The sequence below is a fragment of the Balaenoptera ricei genome, chromosome 9, assembly GCF_028023285.1.
Source record: "Balaenoptera ricei isolate mBalRic1 chromosome 9, mBalRic1.hap2, whole genome shotgun sequence".
Classification (NCBI taxonomy): Eukaryota; Metazoa; Chordata; class Mammalia; order Artiodactyla; family Balaenopteridae; genus Balaenoptera; species Balaenoptera ricei.
Genome location: NC_082647.1, coordinates 56661581 through 56689381, shown reverse-complemented (window position 1 = coordinate 56689381; position 27801 = coordinate 56661581). Strand labels below are relative to the sequence as shown.

Below are 27801 nucleotides of genomic sequence, written 5' to 3'. Positions count from 1 at the left end.
CAACAAAAGCCATCCCAACCAAAAGGAAACTGCAATAGGTTGAATACAAGCCTGAATATATTCAATATTTATAGCAGCCTGTCTCAGCAAAAGAGAAGTAAAATCCATCACAGTAAATGTATTATTATATGGATTTGGACATGCCATTGGGTAAATCACTTATGAAATCAAATACATAAAGTAAAATACTCATAAAAGATATTATGAAATCAGGCTATAAAGGCAGACACCCTGATACTTAGTAAAGAAAACGCTTACTAATTCTTTTATTAAAGCAAGATGCATCTACGGAACCTAAAGCAGCCTCTAAACTTAAAACTAAGTACAAGACTTAATCATGATGTCCCACTACAATTATATAACATATAAAACCAAACCAGTAAAAAAAAAAAAAAAAAAAGGAAAGAAAGAACCTTGATTATTTGACAGTATTTACTTAGACTACAGGGCCTTTTCAATGAAACTCCTCCCCAACCCCAAACAAAAGCCCACAATCACTGGCAATAATTTCTCTGACCAATCATAAAGGAGGCAGAGTCTCTCTGATCCAAAGGCCACACCTTCCACTTGTGTTCCAGATTCCACCCTCACCTACCCCAAGGATCTGGCTCCACAAAGCCCATCCCCTCTGATGTGCATCTTCAACTTTTCCATTGCTACTCAATATAAACACCTGAATCTTAAAAAAAGCATTCTCCCCCTTTCAAGCTAATGGTCTCCTGTTTTCTTCATGGCCAGGTATCATAAAATTGCTGCCTCTATTTCTTCAACTCTATTTCTGTAAATGTCTGAATTTTGAATTTCTCCTCTATCAACTCCATGAAACTGTTCTCATCAAGGTCATTGATGACACCTATACTGAAATATCCAATGGACACTAAATCCTCAGCATCCGTTACCTTTCCATGGTATCTGACACTTACGGAAAATCTCTCCTCATCTGGCTTTTATGATACTATTCTCTTGATTTTCCTCTCTCATTCTCAATATCTTTTGTAGACTTATCTACCTTTATTCTCTTTTAAATCTCAGCACTCTACCAGGACAAAAAATTAGCTCTGTACACTATCTCGAAAACCATGGTTTCCAATGTCTTTAAAATGATGACAACTTCCAATCTAGTTTCCCAAACTCTAGACTCTAGGGAATATCTTCTCCCTCTATGCATTTCAAACTCAGATTACCTAAAACTGAACTCGTTATTCACTTCTTTTGCACCCCCCATCTCAGTAAGGGAAATACACCAACAACTTAGTTGGTCAAGGATTCACGTGTGGTTTCCTCTCCCCTTCCTTACCCCCTACATTCAATGTCACACGAACTTCTATCAAATTCAACTTCTACAAGTTTTAAAATCACTTCCCTCTTGCCCTAACTTGATTTCTATCCCTTTTCACTGGAATATTTTAAGAGTCTCCTGTTTCTGCACATTCAGCATCTCTCCTCACTATTTTCCTGCCCATATATCCACCCCACTGTTGCCAGAGGAATTCTCTCTAAAACACAAATTTGATATTATTATTTTCTACCAAAAATATTTCAATGCCTCCCCACACTTTTCAGCATAAAGTTAAAACTCCTTAACTAAGTCCTCAAGGGACTATGTGCTAATAACCACTGCTATCCTTCTACCCTCTGTTCCCCACATTCCACCCTGGATGTTTAAAACACAAAACTACCCAGTATCCTCAAACACATCATGCTGGTTTATACCAACATGCTATGCCATTTGCCACAAATTTTCTTCTTGACCCACCCACTTAGCTTCTACTTGTCTTGTAAGTCTTTACCTAAAAGACTCATTTTCCCTCTCATTTTCTCTTGAATTATGCTTTCATCTCCATTACTTCACTGAAACTGCTCTTGTAAAGTAACCAATGACACACCCACCCCCGCCCCCACCGCACACCTCCCAGATTTCAAAATCTACTCCTCAGGCTATAACATGACCTGTCAGCAGTAACTGACAGAATGATTCACTCCTTTCATTTTCAGAGGGCAGAAAAAGTGGCAGTTAAGAGCATGGACCCTGAAGCCAGACTGCCTGGATTCAAATTCTAACTTACACCTAACTTATAAGCCTGGGCAAGTTCTCCAACTGATTTCTTTGCTTCTGTCCTGCACCCCTCCATCCCCCCAGTCTATATTTAACAAGGTGGTCAAAGTGATCCTTTTGATAAATGTAAGTTAGATCAGTTGCTGAAAAATCTCTAATGACACAGAGCTGGAAACAATTTGTATGTCCTTTGGATAAACAAACAGGTGCATCCATTCAATGGACTACTCCTCAGCTCTAAAAAGAAACAAAGTATTAACACACATAGATGAATCTTATATGTATTTTGTTAAGACAATGAAACCAGACCCAAAATAATGCATAATGTATGATTTCATTAATGACACTCTGGAAAAGACAAAACTATAGGGACAGAAAGCAGCTAGTGATTTTCAAGGGCAGGAGGTGGAGGAGGGGCTGACTATAAAAGAACAGAGGAGCACCAGGGAATTTTAGGGTGATGGAAATGTTCTGTATTATGATTGTGGTGGTAGACACATAACTCTATGCATCTGTCACAACCAAAAGAACTGTCTACGCACAAATGAAATTTACTGTATGTAAATTTTTTAAAAATTAACCAAAGTGTGGGGGAACCCAAAATGGAATAAAAACTATAATAAATAATTCTTATTGTATTAAAAGTGAATAACAAAACCACACTAAAGGCGTGGGGAGAAGAGTTAACCTATGATACTTTGAAAAACAGTATTTTGATTGTATACTGTAAGGCTAAAGACCAAAAACTACTGTACTCTAGTTAGTAAATTTGTTTTTCACAGGGATATAGGTTAGCAACTGTAAAATTACTTTATGGGTATATATGGGTATGAAATTACTTTATGGGTATAAATGGTTAACAAATAAATAAAACTACCGTAGATTATGAGAGCCTTGCTTCTCGCCTTTGGAGAACAAAGTTACAAAGGAAAGGGGAAAGGGGAGAAAGAATGCTGTGGTACTAGATGGGAATTGGAGGTATCGATATGAAATTATACTTCTATGATATATACAGATATAGAAATAAATATATATGCAAGGGTTAATATACTACGTATATTTTCAAACTTTCTGCTGAGAGGACCATAACACCTTAGTTAACAATAAGCACATATAGCACCCAGGTCTTGGTTTCTAAGTATCTTTCTCCAATAAAGGGAACTTGAATTCCTTGGAGAAGTAGTTGATTCTGGGGCTGGGGCAGGGAAAATACAAGATGGGCCTGGAGTCTCTGATAGTGCAAATGCTCAAAAGAATAAGCACTTTGAAAGTGCACAGGTGCCAATCTGAAAGAGTTCTTACTGCCAAAGCTGGAACAAAACAAACTACTATAGTATTGGATTATAAACCACTGAAAAAAATTAATAGCTATGAATTCATATGAAACTCGATTAGTTAAGTCAATAAATGTGAGTGAAGAAACAGCTCTTGGGACTTCCCTGGTGGTGCAGTGGTTAAGACTCCGCCTGCCAACGCAGGGGACACAGGTTCAATCCCTGGTCCGGAAAGATCCCACATGTCGTGGAGCAACTAAGCCCATGCGCCACAACTACTGAGCCTGCGCTCTAGAGCCCGCATGCCTAGAGCCCGTGCTCCGCAACAAGAGAAGCCACTTCAATGAGAAGCCCACGCACTGCAACAAAGAGGAGCCCCCACTTGCCACAACCACAGAAAGCACGCGCACAGCAAAAAATAAAAATAAATAAATAAATAAATAAAAGAAAAAAGAAACAGCTCTTACAGAATAATTCCAATCAATAAATGAAGGAATGATGAATGGATGATGACAGAAAATCACCATTGGAACACCACAGTAATAACTGTGCAGGCAAGATCTACCAACGGATGCTAAGATTAGTGGATGGAAGTTTAAAGAGAAACAGGAAATTTGCATAGTATCAAACAGTGGAGAAACCCAGCTGACACCACAAGTAATCGAGATTAACAGCACCTGTAATAAGACATGTGCCTTTCGATTTGACACACAGAGAAGGGCACATAACTTCAGTGGTATCCTTGTCAAAAATGAATAAACTTCATGTAATCATGAGAAAACAGACAAAATCACACCGAGGGATATTCTACAAAATAACTGGCTAGTCTTTTTCAAGTGTCAAGGTCATGAAAGGCAAAGAAAGACTCAGGAACTAACAGAGTCTGGAGAAGATGAAGAAGACATGACAACTAAATGCAATGTGCAATCCTGGAACAGATCCTAGAACAGAAAAAGGACTTTAGTGGGAAAACTGGTAAAATTCAAACAGTCTGTAGTTTATAGTATTGTACTACTATTAATTTCTAAGTTTTGATAACTATAGTGTGGTTACGCAAGATGTGAACATTAGGGAAAGCTGAGGGAAGAGTACATGGGAACTCTTGGTACTATTTTTGCAACTTTTCTGTAAGTCTAAAATTACTTCAAAATAACAAGTTAAAAAATTGTACCCAATGACTCTGCATCTCATTAAGAATTAAATTCCAAGTTCCATGTGATTTGGTTCCCAGGTATCACTATGACCTTGTCTCCCACACTTTCCCCATTCTTCTTGCTCCAGCTACTCTGGCCTCTTTGTCAACCACACAAAGAACTAGCACATGACCACCTCAATGACCACCTCAGGCCCTCGTACTCACTATTCCTTTGCCTGAAACATTCTTCCCCAACTTACCTATGTGGCTGTCTCCCATACTTCCTTAAGGTAGATGCTTGACTATCACATTATCAGAGAGGTCTTCCTTAATTTTCCTACATAAAATGTCCTCTTCCCCCATCATGCTCTACCTCCCCTTATTTTATTTTCCTTCACAGTAGGTATCAGCATCTGGCATACTACGTTTACATATTATCAGTCCCCACCATTATATTGTAACCTCTATGAGTAGGGACTTTGTACTTTGTTCAGTGCTGTGCCTCCAGTATCTAGAAGAGCAATTGTTACATACCAGGTGTTCAATAAATTTGATGAATGAGTGACTCATCTCAAAGCATCGAGTCCTCCAATAAGCTTTACTTGTTCCTACCTTACCCTAAACTGTCAGATGCTGCTCTCTTTTCTACTCTCAGGGTATCCTATGCAGAGCTATTTACCTGAATTTCTCTTTCACTGCAAGCAAAAAGATATTATAGCAGTGTCAGTTCTGTTTTAGATTTTTTTATGACAAGTGAAAAAGAATCAAAATAAAAGGGAAATATTCCATTATGAAGAAGAACCAAATAATGACTCATTAAAAAGAAAATGGAATACTAGTCATTTCACAGAGGACTACACATTATTTTGCATCAATCTGTTAAACATATTCATCATGTTCAAAATAATTTTAGTTATTAATGAGAATATTCTGAAGAAGTCAATGTCTTTAAACATCTCTCCATGGAAGAGTAGTAACTGAACTAAATTTAAAGAAAATTTTACAGAGCTCCTATTCCCACTGCCTTAAAAATATAATTCATCTAAGAAAAATGATTTTTATATCAAGTGTCAACAACTACTTCAACCTTTTATATAACAGATATTAGTAGAACACTTCAAAATTCTGCTAGAATAATGTGAATATTATAATAATAATTTCTAGGTCAGTGGTTCTCAAACTTTAGTCTGTATTAGTATTACCTAAAGGACTTGTTAAAATACAGGTTTTGGGGCCCCATCATTCGGTAGGTCTGGGGTGGGGACTGAGAATTTACATTCAGAACAAGTCTTTAGTGATGCTTATGTTGCTGCTTAAGAGACCACACTGAGAACTACTTACTGCTCTGGGCAAAATTTCTGTGATCTATTCAGTGATATTTAAACTAAAACAATACAGTAAAATCTACATAACATATTGCTGCTTTAGTATTTAACAAATTGAGAATCATCAGGCTCCTACTGTACCTCACTACCTAGACACATAAGCAGATTTGATAAGCTGTAATCTTAGCCTGGAAGACTGAGTGTTTCAGGTGGATCTCCCGCACTTGTCTGTTGACAGTGTTAATGGATTATGGGGAAAGTTTCTCTTCAGTAGCCTGTAGGAACAAGTCCAACCACTGATCACTTCTGATTTATTTACCCTTTTCCATGGGGCTTGTCAAATGACAAATATATTGCATTAACTAGATTGTCCATAAATTACAATGAGTATCAGGTAGTAGCAACAGTATTAACAGAGCTCAAGATCCAGGTCAAAAGTATTTAATAGTGGTCAAAAAAGGAAAAGTATTAACAGCTGTTTTCATGGTATAGAAGATAAATACAGAAATTAAATACCAACGTGGCTGAAATAAGCAAAAAAGAAAAAAAAAGCAAGATCATGTGGAAATTCATTATAGAATCATCTGTATGACTTTCATAGAATAAAAGGAATAATTATGATGCATATGCATTCAAGCATTAAAAGTGCTGAAAAGCAACAGTTGAAAATGCCAGAATTGGCTCAGTTTACTAAGGAGAGTAGCATATTGTTAAACTGGCTTACGCATAAGCATTCTAAAAGAAAGCCAATCCAGGGCTTACGTTAATTTTAAAAAGTAAAGACTTTAAAAGATACCAAATCTTAGTAGAAAATGTGTGTTTTTTCATTGTAGCTATGGAATTTCACATTATGACACAGCATTCATAATTTCAATGTTTGAGCTTAAGTCTACCACACCTGAGGCTGAAGAAAAATGCAGTAAGCATTATAATTCTTTGATCCAAGAGTATAATTTAATGTCTTATTAAATGAATACATAAATGAGGCTGGTTTTAGTTGGTGCCATTTCCTTAACAGCACTTACTATGTGTGCTTTTAGTAAAGATGGGACCCCTATCATTGTTTGTGTAAATAGTCATCCTTTCTGTTAGTAAATACACAAAGATGTGAGTTTTCAGGAATACTACACTTCTTTTAGTTCTTTGTGGATGCTCAAGGAAATTTGAGTTACTGAAGCAAAAGCTTTTCAATCATTTTGCACCTGATTTAAAAGAAAGCTTCAAAAAAACAAGAATTACCCAAAGATAGCAATTTCTTCTGTAATATAACTATATATCATATATTATATCTTCAGAATTTATCTATGGAAGAATTTTTGAGACCTATTTAACTGCATATGAATACCTTAGTTTGTTCAGTCAATCAAGGTGCCATCCAGAAGTTTAACAGTAGATATATTATGATATATTCCCCTGGCCAATCAGTGAATTCTCACTGCAATGTGTGGTTATTTTAGGATTCTTTTCCTCTCAAAGATAGATATGATCCATACTATATCACAGAAGAAAATTTAGACTGTCTTCCAAGAAAGAAGAATGAACCTGAAGAAAACTCTGGTTAAGATAACAGTTTTCAGAGCTGAAATCTATTTGGAGGACAAATATTTCACTGGAAATATATGTTGTTTTGATAATGCCTTCTTGGTTTAATGCCAACAGCAACTTATCAAGAGACAAAAGAAGAATAATGGATTTATAATGATGTTAACCAAATAGTAGGAGGTTAACAAATTATTTCAAGGGTCACTAAACAAGAGATGACTCAAGAAATGGTGTATAATCACTAACTTAACCTAAAAGTAAATGAATCTCGCATTAAAACACAATATATATAACAATATTTGTCAAATTTGATACATCCAATAGTCATTGCTACTGCAGAAACAGAATAATTTCTTAAAGAAAAAAAAGTAGCATCAATGGAGGCCAGACATCAGAAATAACAAGAGATCAAAGATACTCTTTCAACTTCTCAACTTTTGTTTAAAATGCACATGGATCTAGAATACTCTGAATAAAGATATCAGTGAAAAATGTTAATATACTGGCCCTGTAGCTGATGACAATGAAGCACTCATTGACTAACATGAGAGTTGTGATTCTACAGTTAAATTAAAGATTTTTAAAATAAGTGAAATTACTTCATTTTAAAACAGCAAACAATTTTTAAAATTCTGCATAGAGTACTTAAGAGACAATTACTATACAGGGTATAAAAATTTTATAGACAGAGAAAATTGCAAGTTAAGGTATAAATACAATGGTATATACTCTCAAAAGTTCTATGAAAACAATACTTTAATGTAGAAACTGTCCCTCACTCTAATTTCCTACCAAGGTAGTGAAGTGAGGTATTCTAATCATATCTGTGGAAAGAAAGCAAAAATCACGGGAAGGAATTGTAGGCTTGGTCTGTTATATTTAATAGTAGTGCTATGACATACTTGAGCACACGGTTTGTTTCAGAGATTCCTTATACCATTCCTTCAAATAAATAATACGTATTATAATAGAATATTTCATACAACGGTAAAGTTAAAAATCTCTTTTGGTATCAAAAAAAGTAATGTGTTAAGAGTCTAGAAAAATCTGAAGATTAAAACATTGAATTTTAGAATTCAAAGACTCCATCAGCAATTGGTTGTCACAAAGACAACCAATTAGTAAAGGGGAACCAAACTAGATTTCTGTGAGACAGTAGAGAGAAAACATTTAGTCCTTGTTCCCTGGCTTAAAAGAAAACCTATTTCCAACTCAGTATATATTAGCAACATAAGGAGGTTACCTGACTACTAGTTTCACTTATGGCTTCTAGGAGTTTTTCAACTGCCGCTTGTAGTCGAGAGCTAATGTTCAGCATAAGTTCTTCATTTTCAGGGTCTATTTCATTTCCAGTAAATCCACTCCTCATGAGCTGCGGTGACAGCTCCGTTCCTTCCTCAGTTACTTTGGACCACATGCTACTGTCACTTCTTGGTATATCACTTCCAGAATAAGAGGGTTTACATTCATCTGTAACCAGAATAACACTATTTTAAAGGTATAAATCAATTATAATAATTATAGTAAAACAAAAAAAAGGTTACAAAATAAAATCAAATTAAAACTTGAAATCACTGGAACTATAAGGTGTCTTAGTTAACACTGCAACAAAACAAATAAAATAGGCAAATACAGAATGTAATATTATTTGATAACCTACCAGGTATAAGAATGGGAAGAATAATGCTATGCTAGCTAATAGGGCTTGGCAGAAATTAATATTTTCAATAATTAGTATTTTTTCTTTGATAAAAAATTTAAAACACCTTTCAACAGATATTTACTAAATGCCCATCACGTAGGGTTTACTAAGTAATGGTGGCAAGATTTGGTTCCTATCCTCAAGGACATTACACATGGTGTAATGAAAAACAAATATCTAAACAACAACATGAAAAGAAAACGTTGTGTAACGGGATCTTCCAGGTGTATGGAACGACAGAAGTGCTTGATTCTGCATGGAGCAGACCCTTTCATTTCTAAGCACTGTACTGGGCAGCATCACCTGCTTGGCTGGACAGCAAAAGGGACTAAAATCTTTTTGCAACTTGCTACTTTTGTAATAGCTATCCTGGGAAAAGTTAGACTAATAAGCAGTTCTAATTTTAAATATGGACTTGTGTTTCCACACTAGTCTTTTTTCTTATGTAAAGAAAATTGAGTTTACATGGGCAGAAGATAAAGCTTTAGAAGCGTTTTCTCTAAACTGAAATAAAAGCATATGTTATTTATCACTGCCAGGGAATACAGTACTTATCTGTGGGCAGCATGCTACAATCGAACAATGAAATTTCCTGAAGAGGAATCACCTATTCTTTTATTACAAGTAGTACATATTTCTTATCAGTAACTGTACAAAGTTAACAAATTAAAGTCACAAGAAATTGTAATTTCCAAAGTACCTGGAATAAACATTCAGTTTGATACAATCACCCAGGAGAATAAGAGCTATTTATTAAAAAGTCTTGCTAAAGTAGCTGGTGTCATATGGAAGTCTCTCAATCTCATGTAGTAATGATATCAGATGCGGTTTCAGATACAAGATCTGAACGCAGCACAATTCAACATTTTATTTATTTATTTTTAGCTGCCTTGGGCCTCCGTTGCTGCGCGCGGGCTTTCTCTAGCTGCAGCGAGCGGGGGCTACTCTTCGTTGTGGTGTGTGGACTTCTCACTGCGGTGGTTTCTCTTGTTGTGGAGCACGGGCTCTAGGCTCCTGGGCTTCAGGAGTTGTGGTGCATGGGCTTAGTTGCTCTGCAGCATGTGGGATCTTCCCGGACCATGGCTCGAACCTGTGTACCCTGCATTGGCAGGTGGATTCTTAACCACTGTGCCACCAGGGAAGTCCCAGCACAATTCAAGATTCACTAAGCACCTCCTCTGTATAAGTCACTGGCTGAAGAATCCAAAACAGCATTCTAGAAAATGACATTATGTGGAGCTTTTTTCTTTTTTTAAGGTCTTTATTGAATTTGTTATAATATTGCTTCTGTTTTATGTTTTGGTTTTTTGGCCAGTGAGGCATGTGGCATCTTAGCTCCCCGACAGGGATCGAACCCACATCCCCTGCATTGGAAGGCAAAGTCTTAACCACTGGACCACCCTAGGAAAGTCCCTAGAGAAAATGACTTTAAATGTTTGCTACTACATAGGTTTATCTAATTCTTAGCATAGCAGCAAATACAATTTCATTTTGCATTTTTATTTTCAAAACTGAAAAACAACAACTAGACTGGTATTTACTTACATTATTCCACATATTCAAAACTAAATGTCTTGGGCTTCCCTGGTGGCGCAGTGGTTGAGAATCTGCCTGCCAATGCAGGGGACACGGGTTCGGCCCCTGGTCTGGGAAGATCCCACATGCCGTGGAGCAACTAGGTCCGTGAGCCACAATTACTGAGCCTGCGCGTCTGGAGCCTGTGCTCCGCAACAAGAGAGGCCGCGATAGTGAGAGGCCCGCACACTGCGATGAAGAGTGGCCACCACTTGCCGCAACTAGAGAAAGCCCTCGCACAGAAAAAAAGACCCAACACAGCCATAAGTAAATAAATAAATACAATTTAAAAAAAAACAACTGAATGTCTTGATAATAGGGATTAACAGTTTAAATATTCATGAGTTCAAAATGATCTTAGAATTCAAACTGAGTTCAGATAAAGTACAGTACAATGGATATTACAAAGCCAGTAAATAAAATTAATGTAGTCTAGAAAATAAATGATATTTTTGATGAGGTTATGGAAGCAAGAAATATTAGTTTACAACTGGTGTTAAAAAAACTAAAAATACCTATGTAATATAGCATCTTTATCTAAGGAATTAAATGCATTCTAGGGACATTTCCTTTTAATGGATACAGAGAATCTGACAAATCTGAGGAAAGATGATAGTCTGATATGATGGGCAATCAAGGGAGCTTTGTGGGGTGCAAGTATGTGGCGAAGCAAGGATGAGGTAGGGGAGAGAGCAGAAAAAAGGTCGCTAGAAAGTAGGCTGGATCCAAGTTGTGAATGGTCTTAAATTTTTCAGGAACCAGGGTTTTTTTGTTATAAATAATGGGGAAGTAAATCGTTTTTTTGAGCAGGAAGATAATATCAAATGTGTGATCAGGAAGCAAGCTGCAGCAATGCAGAGGAAGGGTTGGAAAAGGAGAAGAGTCTGGTTAGAATACTATTTCAATTGCCCAGATAAGAAATGTTAAAGACGGACGGGGGCTGGTCACAGGTTGGAAAAAACTGAATGTATAAGACAAGAAAGAAAGAAAAGCAGTAAAAGATGACTCTGGGTTTCCAGCTTAGATGATTCTTAGAGGACAGAAGAGTCATTAAGAGAAATACTAAAAAATTCGGAGAAAGTATACAGAGTAAGCATGAAAAATGATTAGTCTTAAGTGTTAACGGGCTATGTGGAGGAGAGAAGTCAACTTTTGAAAATATGGGTCTGTAGAGACTTAGGAGTCACTGTAGAAAGGTGAGAGTTGAACCTTGGAAGTAGACACATTTGCTTTAGGAGCAATATTTAGTGAGAAAAGGACAAACACAGCTGGAGCATAAGCCAACAGAAGAACCTGCGTAAAAAAGAAGTCAGAGAAAGACAGGAGAGAGATGTTCCAGGAGACAAGAAGAGAATGTTTCAGAAAGAGAGAGACTTCAATAATGTTATTTGTCTAGAAAGTCAAACGGGACAAGGACTGAGAAGATGCTACTGGATTTGACAATCGGAAGGTCACTGCTGTCCTTAGAGAGAGCAGCTTTGGTACTACAGAAACAGAAACCAAAGCTGGTGGAAGCAAGAGCTGGTCTAATCTCTCATAGAGTTTGCTGCGGTTTACCTTAAGGGGGGAACGAAGTTGAGAAAAAACAATTTTTTTTTTTTTATTATGAAGATATCAGCATGTTTTAGGGTCCAGAGAAGGAATCCATGGTGAGGAAAAAACCTGAAGATACTATATATTGCATGGGAGCAAATCTCAAACACAAAATACAAAGGATATATAAAACAAAATGGCTTATAAAAAGCCACTGAATGTTAATTTTTTAAATGGCTAATAAAAAAATAGACATTAAAGTACCTAGAAAACATGAAGATGTGAACCAGCTTAATGTATTTTACTGATAACATTTTGAAGATATAAACAAACGAATAAAAATAATCAAATATGTTCCAATGAAGATACAGAACTTTGTTTATTCCAGTGAAATAAAGGAATGAGAACAACATCAAACTTGTACTGTATTTATTATAACTAGTCTTTGGCAGGAAAAATTAGAGAAAAAGATAAATTGGCAGGGCAATTTCATAAAATACCAATAGAAATCTCAGAGTGACCAGTTTGGTGAACAGAATCATGATTTCAAATTGGCCAACCACTCAGATCTGTGTCTTAAACATGGCAGATGATGGTTATTCAAAATGTCTTCAGTCACTTTTTTATGGATTTTACCATGTTCATTCCATACAGATAGCAACAAGCTTCTCAGTTTAAGCAGGGGGGGTGATAGGATAGAGCATTCCCCTGCCCCAGTGGCCTGAAGATCTCTGGGGTTCCAAATGGAAACCACTGACTCTTGTCTGACTCTTACACTTAATAGATGAGTAAACTGAAGGGAGGCCCCAGGAGGCTAAGAGACTTGCTCAAGGTCACAGTGAGCTAGAATAAGGACCTCCTCATACTAATCCAGTATTCTTGCTGTAACAACACACTGCTCCAAAAAAAGCTGCAGCAAGTAAGATTTAGTCCCTGGTCTTCTAAGCAGGAGGTATATGTATTTTACTACTGAACCATCACAGTGTAGACCTAAAGGACCTCTTCTTTCAACACATCCTAGGGGAACTCATTTTTATGAACTAGTCTAATATTCACTCAAGTTCAAGCGATTTCACATTGGCTCAAAATTTCCCTTCAATTTCATAAACTAGGTTGCTCTTACGAGGAAGCAAACATTAGCAAGTCAATTATTTATTTTTTTAGAGAGTTAACAAGTCCACACATGTTTAAACTCTAAACAAGTTCAGACTTGAGGGCTGCAAATAGATTACAAGTGCTACTGCTCACAACAAAAGGTCATATATAAAAACTGAAAAGCAAGAGTTCCTTCATAATCAGATTAAAACTGAGCTTTTTGTTATATTAAATAAGACATAAAATAAATATTTCAAAAGTTCATTTTAGTTTTTACAATAATACTTTCATTAAAAATCTGAAGAAACATCAGAAAAATTCTTACGTATGGAACATGGTGTCAATATTTTAAAGACAGTATCTTCTTCAGTTTTTAATTATAAATTCTATTAATTCAATATTTCCTTCAAGATGCAAAGTAAATCTAAGTGCCCCCAAATGATACTAGTGATCTTCCCAATTTTCTTACTAAGACTAGCACATCACTGCCAAACACAAAAATATAAAAACTAATTAAATGGAAATTACACACAACACCAGCAAAATTCTTACCTCTGCCTTGCTAGTCTTCATACTGTATTTCTTAGCAGAGGATTTAATTTTTCCTTTTGTATCTTAATATTATTCTTTCAGTATCTATTAACAGTTAAATAATTAAATATTTATTTCAAAAGGCTTAACTGATTCAAATACATAAAGTGGTATTAAGTAAAACATTAAGTACCATGGTTTTATTTTGCCTTGAATCGGAATTTCAGTGCCTCCTTCACTGGACTGAGAATTGTTGTAAAGCAGAGAGCAAAATGACATTGTTCAATACAATTGTATAATTGAACTGATTAAACTACTTATAATTGAAAAACTACTCTATCATTGGATATCTTAAAATAGGACATGGACATATTTAATCTATATTGGGAGATTTAGATGCATAACCATGCATAAGAAAGTAGGCTAGTAGATCAGATGTCCTTTCAAGTCTGCCTTCTCACAGAAAAGGAATATAACATAATCCTCTATGCTACATGTAAAAGAATTAAAGTAGAACACTCCCTACCACCATACACAAAAATAAACTCAAAATGCATTAAAGACCTAAATGTAAGGCCAGATACTATAAGACTCTTAGAGGAAAAACAGGCGAAACACTCTTTGACATAAATTAAACATAATCACATAATCACAGCAAGATCCTTTTTGACCCACCTCCTAGAGTAATGAAAATAAAAACAAAAATAAACAAATGGGACCTAATTAAGAGCTTTTGCACAGCAAAGGAGACCATAAACAAGATGAAAAGACAACCCTCAGAATGGGAGAAAATATTTGCAGAGGAAGCAACTGACAAAGGATTAATCTCCAAAATATACAAGCAGCTCATGCAGCTTGGTATCAAAAAAACAAACAACCCAATCAAAATATGGGCAGAAGACCTAAATAGACATTTCTCCAAAGAAGACATACAGATGGCCAACAAACACATGAAAAGATGCTCAACAACACTAATTATTAGAGAAATGCAAATCAAAACTACAATGAGGTTATCACCTCATACCGGTCAGAATGGCCATCATCACAAAATCTACAAACAATAAATGCTAGAGAGGGTGTGAAGAAAAGGGAAACCTCTTGCACTGTTGGTGGGAATGTAAATTGATACAGCCATTTTGGAGAACAGTATGGAGGTTCCTTTAAAAAACTAAAAATAGAACTACCATGTGACCCAGCAATCCCACTACTGGGCATATACCCAGAGAAAACCATAACTCAAAAAGACACATACACCCCAATGTTCACAGCAGCACTATTTACAATAGCCAGGACATGGAAACAACCTAAATGTCCATCACCAGAGGAATGGAAAAAGAAGATGTGGTACATATATACAATGGAATATTACAGCCATAAAAAGGAACGAAATTGGGTCATTTGTAGAGACGTGGATGGACCTAGAGTCTGTCATACAGAGTGAAGTAAGTGAGAAAGAATATCATATATTAATGCATATATGTGGAATCTGAAAAACTTGGTATAGACGATCTTATTTACAAAGCAGAAAAACAGAGACACAGACATAGAGAACAAACGCATGGATACCAAGAGTGGGGGGCGGCGGGGGGGGGGGGGGGATGAATTGGGAGAGTGGGATTGACAAATATACACTATTGATACTATGTATAAAACAGATAACTAATGAGAACCTACTGTATAGCACAGGGAACTCTACTCAATGCTCTGTGGTGACCTAAATGGGAAGGAAATCCAAAAAACAGGGGATATATGTATATGTATAGCTGATTTACTTTGCTGTATAGTAGAAACTAACACATTATAAAGCAACTATACTCCAATAAAAATTATAAATAAATAAATAAATAAAATAAAAGTAACACAACAACAAATTACCAATTTATTCCTTTTTATAATTATGGGAACACTGCTCTGAAAGTGAGTTTGCTGCCTTTTAAGATACGTTGTTTGGGGCTTCCCTGGTGGCGCAGTGGTTAAGAATCCACCTGCCAATGCAGGGGACATGGGTTCGAGCACTGGTCCGGGAAGATCCCACATGCCATGGAGCAACTAAGCCCATGCGCCACAACTACTGGGCCTGCACTCTAGAGCCCGCGAGCCACAACTACTGAGCCCGTGTGCCACAACTACTGAAGCCCGCATGCCTAGAGCCCATGCTCTGCAACAAGAGAAGCCACCGCAATGAGAAGCCCGTGCACTGCAATGAAGAGTAGCCCCCACTCTCCACAAGTAGAGAAAGCCCGTGCACAGCAACGAAGACCCAACACAGCCAAAAATGAATAAATAAATTTATTTTAAAAAAAAAAGATATGTTGTTTGCCAAATACTTCAGCAACCACTTGGAGAAGTGTCTAGGAGAACTGCTAACAAAAAAAGCAAAAAATATTCTTGTAATGTACAGAACATTCCTCAGAGTGTCTTTTGAATATGGTATAGGTCTTACCTGTAGCACAGCAAAATGCCCCCTTTCCCAAATGGTTAAGTGAAACTAGTTTATGAGATAATTGTTTTTAAAAAAACATAACTTGATAAATACTTTCACAATGAGATCAAGAAAATATTACTTAATTCTTTTCTATACATCAAGATTCATATGCAGAAAACACATAGCCCTTGACTGAGAACTTAACCAAGAGTGAAGTTAATTAAAAAAAAATACTTCTACAAAGTTTGAAAAGAATGAGTTTGAAAGTTTAAAGTTACAGTATTATTTCGGCTCTTACTTTACTAAAAGCAGTTTTTAAAATTATCTTTGAATTCAACTAAGTTTTGAAAATCAATTTTACTTAAAATTCCAAATCAAGCTCTTCTCTGCACTTAGAAACATATTACTGGCCAACCTGTAATTAAGTAAACTTTCTCTAAGTGGGATAATTTCTTCTCGTTTCTCTACATGAAACTTAACAAACAGAATGTTCTCAAAAATTGCATAAACTGGCATTTTTATTTTTAGATGACTGGCTTCCAACTGGGGAGAAGTTCTTGGATATGGAATGGTAGTGAAGGAAGGCCTTGATCTTCTGGTCCAAGCGTCCAGATCCTATCTTTCTCCATCTGACAAAAACTCTTCCCTTTAGAGGGTGGTTTCAGAATGTTGCTTATACCTCACAGGTATTGGTAAGAGACCTGAGTGGTGATATGGAATTTTTCTCTTATTGGTGGAGAAATTAAACAGCCTTTGGTTTATGTAGCAGAGTAATAACCCTGAGTATATGTAATGACAACTCTAAGACACCCATTTGCAAATGCTAAACAATAACGGTGTCTTAAGAAGAGTGGCTCTAGTGTATTTGTGTTTGGAGGTCTTTTTATTGGAAAATACTTTAATATTCTCTCTTCTGTATTTTCAACACTAGTAAAGTGCCCTGAACTCAGCAAGATTTACTGAAGATAATGACACGAGTTTCAACAGCATATAAAACTTTTACCTCCTGTGTGTTCCTCGTGGACACATGACTTTATTGGTGTCTCTGCTTCTGACCTCCAAATCAGGCTGGTCAATGACTGGCCTTTACTAGATCTATCTAGAATACCAAGGACATGGCGACCAATTGTTTCTTCAACAGCTGCTGTTGTCTTTACAACTTCTAAGAGGATCTTCAGAAGTCTGCTATTAGCTTTCTGGAGTGTATACCTGTATAGATAAGGAAACATTTATTAAAATATTTAATCTTTTTAAAGCAAACACTTATGTTCCAGAAAAAAATACACTACAAAATATTTGACTTAAAAAATAAAACTTCATATGATCCTATTACAATAATATGCAATAGCACTTAAAATGAAGTGCCTTTTGTATTTATTTTATAATTATAAATTTTGTTTTCTTCTGAAAAATTTTCATCAGTGAACTATAATATTTTTTGAAAATGTGCAGCATTTTACTGACCTGAAAGAAATCAAATAACTAAATTTTTAAGCCAGCAGAGTTTGCAAATTAGAAGAAAATTTTAGGGAGATGCAAAATTTCAGTTTTAAAAAGTGTGGCAGTACCTAAGCATATGCAAGTTATTGAGCTGGTAATACCATTGATGGTTACTCTTATATATTTTACATTTTATCTTCTTTTATGTTAAATAATATATTTTAAAATAAATTCAAAAATTCCACCAGAAAAAAAATATGCTTGTATTTCTGTAACTTAATGGTGATGATCTACATGGTTAAATTACAAAAACAGGCAGAGCCCTGTTTTTAAAAAGATCTATAGTACAATTTCATTATCTGCTAACACCAGAGGTAATATACCCCGATCAGTTGATTATTATATCTGCTCCAGAGACAGAAAATTCTCAAGTTACATATACCACACTCATTTCAGCCAGGAGAAGGAACCTATTTTCAACCAAATGGAATTAATAGTGCATCTCTCTTTTTTTATAGGTAATACATTATTTTTAAAAATTAAAAAAATGCTCCTACCACCCACCAAAATATCTTAGTACTCACAGATAATCACAGTTAACATTTTAACGCCTAGCCTTCTAGACATTTTCCCTCCTCTTTCTCTCTCATAAATACAGACATTTTAAAAACAAAAATGGGATTATCCTGGACAAAGTGTTTTCATAAGCTTTCATTTTTCCTTAACACAAACATCTTCATGTGTCAAGAAATATACTTCCATAAACGGTGATTCAGAAGGTTAACTGATTAACCTTTTGAATAACTAAACAACTCTCTTGTCCTAACAGCTTAATTCAACAAAGGTACTACAGTGGCAAACTGTATATTTAATACATGGAGACAAAATAAGAAACTTTCATGGTAAAGGTCCTCTGACTTAAGACAGTTTCTCTCTCAACTTCACACTGTGGGAGATCACTGACAAGCTGGTTAAAGGATATCGGTTTTCACAGGCACGTGACGTAACTATTTTAAGACAAAGTAATAAATGGAGTGGTCTTCCTTCAGTATTTGTCAAGTGAAAAAGACAGTTCTATTTTTACACCTAGATCAAGTTCTCTGGTTACATAAGCAAGGAGATTAAAAATAAAACTCTAAATAATTTAGTTATTAGTACGAAGTAAGTAAAGGGTTTTATTACTGTAACTTTTTCTGAGGTTTTGTTCAAGCCCCAAACACCCCCGGACTAAGATAAGTTGAAAATATTTCTACATAAATGATTAAAATTAATATGATGGTAAAAAGAAATAAATAGGAATACTCATTTATCAACACTCACTACAAAAATTCCTAAAAATTAAACACTGTATAATTTTTAAAATATACCAATTAGAAATAAATAATATAAAATAAACATTTTGTTTATTTTATATTGCCATGGTAACTCTAATTTTCGTACACTGTCTTTCTTGTTTGAGTTGCATACTGACTGTGTTCCATACTGATGATCCAAAGGGGAAGCCAAAATCTTAGGGGCCAAATTCCTCCATGCAAGCTGAGGAAGGAGGTTAGGAGGACACAGAGGGTTGACAGTCACAGATTGGAAAAGGAGGAAATTAAGTTAGTAGATATTAGTTTTAATTTAAAATTAGAGAAATTATTTTCATTTGAACAAAACAAATTTTAAAATACTGTGCTTAAACTCCTAATATTAATGTGGGGTAACTATTCTCATTTTCATATTAATCTCTATAAAATCAAAGTAAGGGAAAGTTTTGTTAACATCAGATCATTAATTTATTCCTCTAAAAAAGTGGGATGTGGATTAAGAGGTCTCATCTGTTATAAAATAAATGCATGAAAGAAGTTAAATGCAGACTATCACTAAAATCATTTTTTTTCTCGTCATGAACAAACCAGGGGGTGGCTTATACTGAATGCATGTCCAAACAGTGAAGGAATAAACTCAACAAGCACAACTTTGTTTTTTAGGATAAAAAATGGCATATGAGTAGAATAAAATTAATCAAGAAAGGTTCAATAACCAAAGAATGTCTTATCATTCACTGAGTGAAGTATATGATCAATAGCCAATAAAATTACTTTATATACAAAAGATTTTTTTTAATTTGTCTATTTAATTATCAAAAATTGATCATTTTTTACATACAGAGTACAATGTACAAATAAAATAAATGTACAAAAAATAAGGACAAATAAAGTTCATAATATTGAGACAACTATTTTAACTCACTTTACATTGAAAAAATATGCATTCTGTATACCTTTCATTGGACAGAATTTCAGGAGTCACCTCTTCAGGTTTTCTGTCCAATTCCTTTTCTTTAAAGGTCTGCTCCTCAACTTCTCCTTGGTTTTCATCTGCATTCTGTTTAAGTTTGTATAAAGATAGAGAGGACAAGATAGAAAGAAAACCTGTCATCTTGGAAATAGCACGTCATTCTTCTATATTGTTATGACATGAAAAGAAGAAACCTCTACGTGCAAAACAGATACTGTTTGAAATAATATTTAACTATATTTTATCAAGTGATTAGCATTATCACAAAAGATAAAAACAGTCTGGTGCACAGATGAAAAAAATTTTAATGGATTCAAGCTAAGGCATGCTATAATGCAACAATAAAGTTCGTTAGGTTACTCTGCTCCTTGGTGAAACAACAGCTGTTGCTAAACTGCTGTCAGATTCAAATTACCTTAAATGGAATGTAAGGCATCTTGACCCCACCTACCTTAAATGTAAACAATCACAAATATGTTAAGCTCATACCTATAAAAAATACATTTCACACAAACAACAAAGATACACAGACCCTACTGCATTGTGGATCCACTGCTCCTAGGTGGGTCAAAGTCTATACTACCTGTGTTTGCGTACTGCTGTTGCGCAGCTCACAACACAGCTTCTCTCTTCCAGCTAGAGACAGCTGCTTTAGTGCTTCCAGCTCCTCTAAAAGCACCCTCTCTCTCTCTGAAACCAGGTTTTCATTATCTATTGAGGATCTCTAAATAAGAAAAAAGGTCATGAGAGAATATTGTTTGCGATAGAAGGAAAAAGCAGGAATATTAAGCAGACTTCTTTTAACCCCCTGGAACCAACAGGCCCCGGTTCTACCCTGCTTCATATTCCATGATTAGGGGTTAAAAGCATATATAAAGTTCAATGCAAAATTTGAAACGTAAAAAAAAGCTAATTAGGCCTAAATATTCAGCAATTTTTGCAGCTCAATTAATATTATTTTTATATGCCAGTTTTGCATTGAAAATTCAGAAGTTTAAATTCACAAAATGCAATGAAGAAAAGCAAAATTAATTTTTCCAAATGATATGTCTTATGTTCAACTCCTAATTTTCCTATTATTCTATATCTGAAACTATATTTCAAGAGTTCCCTATTTGTTATCTCTTGTTTTAGCTTAACTTTTCAAAATAAATTGAATAAATGTTTTTATAAGAACTTTTACATAAATATTTGCTTTTCTACAATGATTTTGTGAGTATATTATATACAGCAATTGAAAAGAATCCAGCTCCCAAATACCAAGGAATATGTAAATTTAGTCAAGAAAGTGGTAAGAACATTATGTAAATTTGCATTTCTCAAATCAAGAAGAGATGTTTCCCTGGAGAAAGTTGCAGAAACATACTACTTCAGATTTCCATTCATGATTAAAAAGATAGAATAAAAATAGATAAAGGTAAACCTTGGAGATGCTAATTTGGTGGACTCACAAAACTATAAATAAACATGGGAAAACTGAATATCAACTGCATCTCAGCACAAAGAAGTTCCAAAACTGTCAAAGTACTTTTGCCATGTATGGTCAATGGAATGTTTAAAAACAAACAGCCTTGTAACCACTTTTTCAATGCCTAAAAAGGCAGATATGTCAAACAGTAGAGAGATAGTGCACTCCAAGGTTGAGTTAGGTGTCCCGAACAAGATCTTAGGCTGTTGTGCTGATGGAGTCTGTTCCTGATGTTAAATATCTGTATTTATTCAGATCACGGCAATAATTCTGACTTTAAAAAAAAAAAGCGATATAAAGAACACTGCTATTTTAATTGGGGAGGAAAGGGACTCTCGGTCCCATACCTGGGCTAATTGTTTATTCAGCCTCTTAATCTCTTCTTGCAGCTGTTCCTGGTCTTCTCGCTGTCTCTCCATCTGCCGCATGTGTGCCTGCCTTAAAAGTTCCGTTGCCTGTTGATGTTCTTGGTACTGTCGTACAAGTTCCTGCCTCATGTCTTCTAACTGTTCTTCATTTAACATTAGTTGTCTAGAAGCATCCATACTTGATACCAAAATCTCATCATGGAGCTATAACAGTTAAAAAAAAAAAAAATCAAAATTTCAACCATAAAACATTTCGTGGAAATCTGTCAGCACTGATATTTTAAATACAAATGAAAGTAATTCTAATACTAACCCCACAAAGCACCTCATTTTAAAATTCCCATTATTAAACTAAAACATAAATAATTTTAAAAATTTGTCTTAATTATAATTTCAAATCAATGTGAAGTTAGTTTATTATCATTATGCATGTTGTTCTCCAAAAGCAAAGTAACTATCAGTTATTTCAGACGTAATCTAAATCTAAGGGAGGAGAAGAATTAAGAAAAGACATTCAAGATTCCTTCTACTCTTAATGAATAACTCCATTATTTCTCTTGACATTTTATAAGGAAATAATATAAATAGAATACTTATATTTTAAAATGAAATTTATAAAAAGAGAAATTTTATCTCTTTAATTTATATTATGCAGTGGTCATCAGAGTACTACAGAGAAATGCTTGATAAGAAACAAACTTCAATAATTTTTATTTGGAAATAAAAGCCTTATATTCCACTTTCTCATACTCATAAGAAGTCCACTCCTTAATGGGTTTCAACAAGTACCTGAATTCCTGAAGAGCTACTACTTAAACAAATCGTTCTGCCTTGAACAGTTGCTGGCAAATTAAAGAGGTTTCCGTGACTACCTCACAACTTTGCACTTCATAAAGAGTTGACAATTTTAATTGAATATGCCTCTAAAAAGATATAACCTATCATGAACATAAATAAAAAATTTGAATTAAGATAATTTTAAAAGAAGCAGAATTTACTACGTTCTGTTAAAGGCACAAACAGTTGAGGTATAGACACAGGATAGATCCTCCATTAATGAATAAGTAAAGAAAAAGAGTATTAGTATAAATAGAGTAGAATGCTTTAAATTGTCTTCTCAAATGGGTAGCTCTTTCCTTGTGATATTATCCTATTAAATTAAGCAAATCTTTTAATCATACATATTGCCAAATTGTAGTATAACTGATCTTGAATTGACTGAAACAAAATTAATGTAGGTATAACTTACAATGAGGTTTCACCATGCATAATGTGTATAGGACAAACAGGAATACTATGAATCTGCCTAGTTTTATTTAATAATAATATTAAGTCATTTATTCTTATACCTTAAAAATCACAAGTTGAGACCAAATTGAATACTTATCTTCTCCATTAAGCAATACTACTGTTAATATTTTTATAGTGAGGAAAGTAACACTTTTTTTTATAAGTTTTTATACTGAAGGAAGCATACTTACAGATTCTCTGACCATAAATGTTTTATCTTTGGAGAACATTTCTTCTGAAATAGTCAGCTCACGGTCCTTTGATTCTAGTATATCATCAAGATTACCCTTATTCGATAACAGAACTTCCTTTCCATCTTCTCCTAACTCTTTACTAAGTGGTTTAAATTCTTCTTTAAATTTCTTGTCTGTTGCCTCGAAAGTCTGAAGACCAACCTGACCTTGTGATAATTTCATTTCATTTAAATAATGTTCTTCCTGACAGAGAGCAGATGCTTGTTTTGAAGATGGAGCATCTTCTTTTTCCCCAGATATTCTAGATAGTTCAGTTTGCTGAGCAAATGCTATACTCATTGACACAATGACCTAAAGAAATGAAGCAAACAAAAAACGATTAGATCTATAAATACTACCAGGAATTTAAAAAGCAAGTTACCTCTCAAAATTACACGAATTAGTAAAAAGATGGCCTCATGCTTTTAAACTAATTCTAGGATAAAGTGATAAGGAGATAAAGATTCTCTATTTTACAATGAATCTACTGTCAAAGTATTTTACTGCCTGCCTTTTAAAAATCAATAATTGTAAAAATTTTTTTCTTACCATAACAGAAATAAATGTTTGGTATAGAAATTTAAATATCTTTAAGTCAAGAAATACATTTCTATATAATTTTAAATGGGTTTAAAGTTTCATATTATACAGATGTACTATAAATTTAATCAGTTCTCTATGTTGACATTCAGACTGAGTCCATTCTTAACACTAAACACCACTGTTATGAAATCTTTTAAACCATATCATTGCGCATATTCTTTCCGATTTTCTTGCAGTAAATCCCCACAAGTACAGCATGAGTGTAACAGGGAAGAGCCAATTTTGACTCCACCTTTCAATGTTTCTTTTACTTTAACCTTTGCTTTTTGTTGCTTTTGTTATTATAATCATACATAATGGCCTGCCTCAGGGAACCCTGCCCCTCTGCCTGAATGTGAAACTAAAGTGCCTTTGTTCAGCTCACAGGGAGACAATCTGACCCTGCCCACCTGTGAATGGCTGCAGAAAAGAAGAAATTAACACATCTCTTCCCTGAGGCTGGCCATTCCAGGAAATATCTGTAAGACTTAGGGCCTTTTTACTTTACTTCCCCACCTCTTCCCACTCTCTGTTCTTAAAAGAAACTGGCATCCAAACCCCAATAAGATGGTTTTTTGGAGACATTAGTCTGCCATCTTCTCGGTCTGCCGGCTTTCCGAATAAAGTTGTATTTCTTGCCTCAACACTTCGTCTCCCGATTTACTGGCCTGTTGTGCAGTGAGCAGAGCGAGCTTGGCCTCAGTAATACTAGGTTTCTGTGATTAGTGAAACCTAGCGAGGCCCTGCGCGGCTCCCAGGCACGGAGACCTTTTTTTGTCCCCCATTTCTTGTAGGCAAGACTCTAGCCTCCATGACCTTCCCTGAGTTCCAAAGGGCAGATTCCCACAGTTGCTCATCAAGGGAGGAGCAGCCAAGAAGCCACCTGAGGCGAGATTAAAGGGACCAGAGAAGGTCATCAAGATTAGGAGATCAACCACCTGAGACGCGATTAAGGGAGGGCAAGCCCTGGGTACACCCTGATCTTGTCAGAAACCCCACCCTTAAACTATTGCTTTAAAACTCCTCATCAAATCCTCCCGGGGTGGGACACAGTTTTCGAGGGCAGGAGCCTGCTGTGTCCCCCTTTGCCTGGCAATGCAATAAAGCTATCATTTTCTATCAATACTTCATCCCAAACCCTGTCTCCGAGATTTGATTGGCACCAGGGTACAGAGAAGCTGAGCTTTTGGCATCATTGGTAAGGATGATGATACAATTCAATCTAATCTATTTTACTATACACTTCAACTGTGATCCTGAATTCCTGCTTATTTTAGTTCCATCTACCACAGGTACTTAGAAGTTCTGACTAGCAGCCTTGGCTCTGACAAGTCTAAGCCTCTGAGAACCAACTGTATGGATAACTTTATTTTGAGCCCCATCTCCACATATAATTTGCAGTGGGGGAAGTCTGATTGCCATAGTCTTAAGATATAAGATACAGCATGCCTGGGATTTGAAACTTTTGTGCCTATTGACCTTCAACCTTTTCTGTTTTGCCTGTTGGTCCTGGCCATATAACTGAACTATCACTTTAATGTCCTGTCTTTTCTTTTTTTTTTTAAATTGGGGTATAGTTGCTTTACAATGTTGTGTTAGTCTCTGCTGTACAGCAAAGTGAATCAGCTATATGTATACATATATCCCCTCTTTGTTGGATTTCCTTCCCATTTAGGTCACCACAGAGCACTGAATAGAGTTCCCTGTGCTATAAAGCAGGGTCTCACTAGTTATCTATTTTATACATAGTAGTGTATATATGTCAATCCCAATCTCCCAATCCATCCCACCCCGCCTTACCCTCCTTGGTGTCCGTATGTTTGTTCTCTACGTCTGTGCCTCTATTTCTGCTTTGCAGATAGGTTCATCTGTACCATTTTTCTAGATTCCACATATACGTTAATGTCCTGTCTTGAACCTGATTTGCATATCTGGGGTCCTGATTCCCACCTGGTTCCTGCTAGCCTCCTTCCTCCCAGTTGCTATGTCTTCTAGCAGCTGAATGGAGTCCTACTTCAGTAGAATAATGCTGATGATGACGGACAAGTACAACAAGAATAAAAGCAGCAACAATCATTTATCAAGCCCTTGTATTATTTCATTTAAATCCTACAATAAGCAGCTACATAGCACAGGGAGATCAGCTCCATGCTTTGTGACCACCTAGAGGGGTGCGATAGGGAAGGTGGGAGGGAGACACAAGAGGGAAGGAATATGGGGATATATGTATACATATAGCTGATTCACTTTGTTATACAGCAGAGACTAACACAACACTGTAAAGCAATTATACTACAATAAAAATGTTAAAAAAATTTTTAAAAATAAAAATGAAAATAAAAATCCTACAAGGTGGGGCTTCCTTGGTGGCGCAGTGGTTGAGAGTCTGCCTGCCAATGCAGGGGACACGGGTTCGAGCCCTGGTCTGGGAGGATCCCACATGCCGCGGAGCGACTGGGCCCGTGGGCCACGATTGCTGAGCCTGCGCATCTGGAGCCTGTGCTCCGCAACAGGAGAGGCCGCGATAGTGAGAGGCCCGCGCACCGCTGTGAAGAGTGGCCCCCCACTTGCCGCAACTGGAGAAAGCCCTCGCGCAGAGACGAGGACCCAACACAGCCAAAAATAAAATAAATAAATAAAATTAAAAAAAAAAAAATCCTACAATGTAGGTACATTACCCCAATTTAATCAGATGAGGAAACTAAGGAGAAAGATTAAGTAGATTAAGAGATTGAGTGATCTACTTGTCTCTTTGACCCCCAAAACAAAGAGCAAATAAATGGTGAAAGGGGGGTTGAAATTTTGCGGTCTTACCTAGGCCCACCTTCTAAAATTTAACATTACACTATTACTTCCACATCAGAACAAATCCGCCTGGAAGATTTGTTACAATTGAATTAGGAAGAATAATTATAACAGGAGTCAGTGCTGAGACAACTGAAGCACAGCAAGATTAAGAGCCATATCAATGGTAACATATGTAACAAATGTTAGAGATTTGAATCAAACTGTGTCTAATTATAGAGCTCAAGCACCTTAAACACTATATATTATACTGTTTCTGCCCAAACAATCCACTACTACATCTCACCTACTAAATTGGGCTTCCTGGATGCCTGTGCCAGCTTACCCAGAACCAGGGTTTGGTGGTAATGTTCTGGACACTGTCATCTGGAAAATATGCCCATTACAGCAAAATATCAAAGACAGAGATGAAAGAATTAGTGAACTAGGCAATACAGCTTAGCAAAACATACCTTCAATCTTATCTAACTAGTGGTCAAGGCCTTAAAACTGGCCTCTATTTTAATCTCTTGTCTTGAACCTGATCTGCCTATCTCTCAATACTAAGAATGCAACATGGAAAGACAAAAAGATTAAAAATATGAAAGAGAAGCAAAGAGATATGAAGAACAGTGAGAATATTCAACCAACATCTAATCAAGAGTTCCAGGAGGACACACTAGAGAACAATGGAAAGAAAATATTTCATGAGATAATGACTGAGAATACAGAATACACCACTCCTAAGATTCAAGAAGGCCAATGAATCATAGAAGAACAAATAAAGAGAACACCAAAACCAAAAAGAAGACCTTAAAGTTTCCAGAAAAAAAATGTATTATTCCCTATGAGGGAACAACAGTTAAAACGACAAGCACTTTCTCAGCATAAACAAGAAAAGTCAGAAAACAATGGAACGTTATCTTTACAGTTTTGACATAAAAATAACGGTCAACCCAGATTCAAATGGTGAACAAAACCATCTTTCATAAATGAAAAAAAAAATAAAGATATAAAATGAAGACAAAAACAGAGTTTACTCTGAATAGACCATCAATAAAAGAACTTCTAAAAGATGTCCCTTAAAAAGCAGAAAAATGATCCTAGAAGTTAAGGCCTAAGAAAGGATTAGAACATTAAAAAAATTTTTGTAAATATGT

At 35.6% G+C, this 27801-nt stretch overlaps 1 protein-coding gene across 11 annotated transcripts in view; it reads right to left on the bottom strand.

Moving 5' to 3' along the window:
- The window catches only part of AKAP9 (A-kinase anchoring protein 9), a 150214-nt gene that overhangs the window by 48424 nt on the left and 73989 nt on the right, over positions 1 to 27801 (bottom strand). For 9 of the 11 annotated variants that reach the window (XM_059933800.1, XM_059933803.1, XM_059933805.1 and 6 more), the window contains 6 exons: positions 23234 to 23587; positions 21732 to 21956; positions 20500 to 20640; positions 19900 to 20003; positions 17197 to 17402; positions 8576 to 8802 (listed from right to left, as the gene is read on the bottom strand). In XM_059933800.1, the coding sequence (XP_059789783.1) occupies positions 8576 to 8802; positions 17197 to 17402; positions 19900 to 20003; positions 20500 to 20640; positions 21732 to 21956; positions 23234 to 23587 (1257 nt within the window). The remainder of the gene's footprint in view (positions 1 to 8575; positions 8803 to 17196; positions 17403 to 19899; positions 20004 to 20499; positions 20641 to 21731; positions 21957 to 23233; positions 23588 to 27801) is intronic. The other 2 variants (XM_059933809.1, XM_059933812.1) reach the window with 1 other exon arrangement.